The sequence below is a fragment of the Arachis ipaensis genome, chromosome B07, assembly GCF_000816755.2.
Source record: "Arachis ipaensis cultivar K30076 chromosome B07, Araip1.1, whole genome shotgun sequence".
NCBI classification, from domain to species: Eukaryota; Viridiplantae; Streptophyta; class Magnoliopsida; order Fabales; family Fabaceae; genus Arachis; species Arachis ipaensis.
Window position 1 is genome coordinate 116,312,410 of NC_029791.2, and position 5,947 is coordinate 116,318,356.

The following is a 5,947-nucleotide window of genomic DNA, read 5'->3' on the forward strand; positions in this document are numbered from 1 at the left end:
AATATAAAATTTTAAAATTTTGATGTTTAAAAATCAAATAATTTGATCCAATCCGAACCGTAATAATTTGGATCGAATTTGATCTAAAAATAAAATCAAATTGATTCAATACAAACTACAATAAATTATATATTTTGAATCGAATTGATTTTTTTTAAATTGTTTCAAACCGTACTATAAATTATTTTTATTAATGCGATGTTACGTAATTGAATGTACATATCATATTGTTTCCNCCTATATATATATATATATTACCCTCATATATATATGACGACAACACTATTGCAAGTAATGTTGATGTTGACACCCAAGATGGTATCACTTACATGGAACCATAATGGTTTTCATCACAGACAACCCAAAGTCTCCAAGCCACATGCACGTAAATCTACACTTCCAATAAATGCACCTTCTTCAACACTAAGAACTCCTAAAACATACTCACTGCCACCAGAGAAGATTGAAGTTTTCAAGTCACTTGAGGGTTGGGCTTCACAGTGCATCTTGCCACTTGTGAAGCCCGTTGAGCAAAGCTGGCAGCCCGTTGATTTTTTACCGGACTCGTCCCTGCCGGTGGAGGACTTCAACAATAAGGTGAGATCGCAATTTCGTATTCATGGTATCTATATATGGCATCATGTATGGTTGGATATTATCTATGTTTCGTCGCTAAACTATTATTTAATGTCGTTTTGTTAGGGAATTAATTTTCTTTTTTAACCTATAATCAAACAATTAATAAATTAGTGAACAAATAAAAGTAAAGGGTTTGAGTTATTATTGACTAACTGTTGACTAAAAATAACAACTAGTTATGTTATTCCTGTAACATTACTCTTTCAATCTTTTCCTGTATATAATCAAATGACACTAGTATAATGTTTTAAAAAAATCAGCAGATAGATTAGAAGCTTATATGTTTAATTATTTCTAGAAAATTTCATGCCTGTCTAAAATGGTTTGTTATAATACTTTTTATATACTTAAAAACCAACTTAATATATTTGTAAGTTTATATATATATATATATATACACACACACACTTAATCTAAATTTGGCTAATGTGGAACTTTTACCTCATGCTTGAAACACAGTATCGTCCCATGTGTAAAATTTCAAATACCAGATTCTGTTGTGTTCCTTTTAACACGGTATGTTGATCTTATTTAATACTAACTCATGATATATATTGACTAAACAAAAATGCTTAGGTGAGGGACCTAAGAGATCGGACAGCTGAACTTCCAGACGATTATTTAGTGGTTTTGGTGGGTGATATGATCACGGAGGAAGCTTTGCCCACTTATCAAACAAGGTTGAACCAGCTCCATGGCGTTGCGGATAAGACGGGCTCATGCACAAGCCCGTGGGCAGTGTGGTCTCGGGCTTGGGCCGCAGAAGAGAATAGGCATGGAGACTTGCTTCAAACTTATTTGTACCTTTCAGGTCGAGTTGATATGCGTATGATTGACCGGACCATCCATTACTTGATTGCAGCTGGCATGGTGAGACGCATTTTCTTCCTGCTATTTAATAGGTTTTTTTTTTCGAAGATTTATATATGTGGGTCCAATGATAATACTAATTGTCTTGTTTACCAGTTTGATTACCAATTTGAATTTCAGAACTTTAGTTAAAAGAAGACTAATGAATTCTTCTTTGATACTAAATAATTCCCCACCTTACCTTTGGTGATGAGATGTTAATGGAATATGTTCAAATTTGTCTTCTCCAAAGTTTTGGTGTTTAATCTTTTTCATTTAAAAATAAAGTTTTACAAATGCAACTATTTTTATTGTAAAAATTGTTCTTTTTTAGCCGCTTAATTAGCTAGCGCACACTCATTACATTATCATCTTAAAACTTTCGATGATACTACGTGATTAAGATATTTTGATAATTCAATGCAATTAAATTAGTATAATACCTTAAGAATTAATAACTAAAAATTTAAATTAAAGAAAAAGAAAAAAAATACAAGAACAAAAAAAATTAATTACAAAAATAACTTTTTCATCTAACATTTTTCTAAAATTTTTACATTACTACAAAACTAATCTGAAATTTATTATTTTGGTGTAGCAATGGAATATAGACAAGAATCCATATATGGGATTTGTGTACACATCATTTCAAGAACGAGCTACTTTTATTTCACACGGCAACACGGCTCGGCTTGCTAAGAAAAACGGTGATTCAGTGCTTGCGCGAATATGTGGCACCATTGCTGCAGATGAAAAGCGTCACGAGAATGCATACGTAAAGATCGTTGAGAAGCTTCTAGAAGTGGATCCTACAGAGACAATGGTAGCAATATCAAACATGATGCGCAAGGGAATCACAATGCCAGCACACTTGATGCAGGATGGGAAGGATCCACACCTCTTTGATCACTTCTCTGCAGTGGCACAACGACTTGGTGTCTACACAGCCGCTGATTATGCTGACATTTTGGAGTTTTTGATCCAACGGTGGAAATTAGAGAAGATACAGGATTTAACGACTGAAGGAAGACGTGCACAGGATTTTGTGTGTGGTCTAGCACCCAGGATTAGAAGGTTGCAAGAACGAGCTGATGAAAGAGCGCGTAAAACAGAGCCACATAGTGTCAAATTTAGTTGGATTTTCAATAAGGAAGTGTCATTGATATAAAAGAAGTAAATTCATCACTCATTCCTATTAGTAGACAAAACACTTATAATCAAACCAACTTAGTTTGGTCACGTCATTAGTTCCTAGTCCATTTAAATAAGTGTCCGAATTTGAATATTATCTAATAGATTAACAATAGATCATTAAATGAACCGTGGGGAGCTCTCGATAACTGGGGAGAATTCAGGGAGGAATCAAGTGAGAGAACATAAGATGAGAAGACACCACATCCAACTCAAAACCTTAAGGTGTCAAGTTAAATGGGTCTCTCATCTTATAAACTCCTCACTCTTCCATGCTTTCTTTGATGTGGGATTAACTTCAACACTCCTCACACTTGCAACACTAACAATCTCCCCATCAAGTGTGAGCCTCCACATCAAGCATCAACTCCCCCTCTTTCTAGCTCCTCCACCACCACGAGTATTCGTCCATCACACCGCCGCAAAACACCGCGGGACACGCCGCCCGAACCACCTTTGCCGGGAAGACTTTCGATGCTTCACCTTGAATACCCCTTAAAACCAGACCGATTAAACCATCGGCTCTGATACCACTTGTTGGGAAAATCACAACAAAAGGTTCAAACAAGAACCTGTCTAATAGCGGAAGCACCAAAAATAATTTTCCCACAACCTGTGCAATTAAATGGGCAATGCCAAAGATACTCCAAGCAAGTTTACCAAGTCAATGTGATCAAAGTTGGCTTGCTCTTTTCCCCCAAAACCTTCTTCTCTTCGACGCCGAAAAACCCTTGCTTCCTTGCTTTCAATTTCAAAAAAAAGCTTCACTCTCTCACCCGTGGCTTATGCCACTTTCTCTTTTTATTTCTTTTTTTTTTTGTTTTAATATGTGTGGGTCCCACTTGAGGTTGGGGACCCACCAACAAATCTCCCCCTCACCAACTCAAGTGGGGATAGGCTGCTCCACCAAGCCCGCCTTCTCTTTGCAGGAATCAAACTTCACTGCAGGTAAACTCTTAGTCATCATATCTGAACCATTATCATCAGTATGGATCTTCTCAAGTGCATATGACTTCATCTCAAGCGCTTGACGTATCCAATGATACCTCACCTCTATGTGCTTCGATCTGGAATGAAACGTCGGATTCTTGCTGAGATGGATAGCACTCTGACTATCACAAAACAACACAAACTTCTCTTGATTGATGCCTAACTCTTGTAGAAATTTCTTCATCCACAAGAGTTCCTTAGAAGCTTCAACAACAGCAATGTATTCTGCCTCTGTAGTAGACAAAGCAACACATTTCTGAAGTCGAGATTACCACGACACAGCCTCCCCTGCAAAAGTCATCATATAACCAGAAGTAGACTTCCTCGAATCAAGATCCCCAGCCATATCTGTATCTGTGTAACCATCCAACACAGGTTGGTCACTTCCAAAGCATAAACAAACTCTGGAGGTACCATTAAGGTATCTGAGAATCCACTTCACTGCTTGCCAGTGTTCCTTGCCAGGATTAGAGAGAAACCGACTAACAACTCCAACGGCATGAGCAATATCCGGCCTGGTGCAAACCATAGCATACATCAAACTGCCAACTGCATATGCATATGGAATCTTCTTCATTTCCGCTTTCTTTTTCTCACTTGTAGGACATTGTTGCGAACTCAGCTTGAAATGACTAGCAAGTGGAGTACTAACAGGTTTGGAATTACTCATGCTAAACCTCTCTAAAACCTTCTCAATGTACTTCTGATGCGACAACCACAGTTTCCCATTCTTCCTGTCACGAGTGATACTCATGCTAAGGATTTTCTTTGCAGAACCCAAATCCTTCATAGCAAAGGATTTGTTCAAGTCTTTCTTAAGACTTTCAATCTTCTTAGTGTCATGACCAACAATCAAAATGTCATCAACATAAAGCAAGAGAGTTATAAAATCACCATCAGAGAATTTCTTAACATATACACAATGATCAGAAGAAGTCTTACTATACCCATGACCTTCCATGAAGGAATCAAACTTCGTGTACCACTGCCTTGGCGCTTGCTTCAACCCATATAAGCTCTTCTTCAACTTGCATACAAGATGCTCCTTTCCTTTAACCTCGAAACCCTCTGGTTGCTCCATATAGATTTCTTTATCTATGTCACCGTGAAGGAATGCAGTCTTCACATCAAGCTGCTTAACCTCTAAATTCAAGCTAGCCGCCAATCCAAGCACAACTCGAATAGAGGGCATCTTCACAACTGGAGAGAAAATCTCCTCAAAATCAATACCTTTCTTTTGCTCAAAACCTTTCACAACCAATCGAGCTTTGTACCGTGGTCGTGAGACATTTTCATCCGCTTTCAACTTGAACACCCATTTATTCTTGAATGCTCTCTTACCCTTCGGCAACTTCACCAATTCAAAAGTATGATTCTCATGCAAGGATTTCATTTCTTCTTGCATGGCCTTCAACCAATCTTCTTTATGCTCATCAGACATAGCTTCCTGGTAGCTCTCTGGCTCCCCAGTCTCAGTGTTCATCACATACTCATGAGGAGAGTATTTCTGAGAAGGATGACGCTCTCTAGTAGATCTTCTCAATTCAGGCTCAACTGGTGATTCAGGTGGAACTTCAACAGCTGGCACCTCAGGTTGAGGTGTAGGTTCATCATGCAAATCATCACCATCATTACCAACTTGTACATCTTCCCCATCAACAGGAGGTCTAGTGGAAGGACCAGGTTCATCATCAACAGAACGTCTAACAGTTACTGTTGGCTTATATGTCTTCTCAAGATCTTCAATAGTTTGGTCTTCAAGAAAAATCACATCTCGGCTTCTAATTATCTTCTTGCTCACCGGATCCCATAATCTGTAACCAAAGTCTTCGTGACCATAACCCATGAAGATACACTGCTTTGACTTTCCATCAAGTTTAGACCTTTCATCTCTTGGAATGTGAACAAAAGCCCTGCAGCCGAACACTCTCAAGTGACTATAAGAGACATCTTTCCCTCTCCAAACTTTCTCTGGAACATCACCATTAAGTGGAACAGAAGGAGAAAGGTTGATCAAGTCTACTGCAGTCCTCATTGCTTCACCCCAAAAGGATTTAGGCAACTTTGCATGAGAGAGCATACACCTGACTCTATCATTGATAGTGCGATTCATTCTCTCAGCAACTCCATTATGTTGAGGAGTCTTAGGAACCGTCTTCTCAAGCTTGATCCCATATCCTTTACAATACTCTTCAAACGGACCCCTGTATTCACCACCATTATCTGCTCGAACACATTTCAATTTCCTTCCTGTTTCTCTTTCAACACTTGCATGAAA

General features: G+C 38.2%; 1 protein-coding gene across 1 annotated transcript; it reads left to right on the forward strand.

Moving 5' to 3' along the window:
- LOC107607753 (stearoyl-[acyl-carrier-protein] 9-desaturase 6, chloroplastic-like) lies at nucleotides 303-2,754 on the forward strand. The gene is made up of 3 exons (XM_016309660.2): nucleotides 303-597; nucleotides 1,216-1,509; nucleotides 2,087-2,754. Exons 1-3 carry the CDS (start codon nucleotides 316-318, stop codon nucleotides 2,654-2,656), a joined length of 1,146 nt encoding a protein of 381 aa, XP_016165146.1. The 5' UTR covers nucleotides 303-315; the 3' UTR covers nucleotides 2,657-2,754.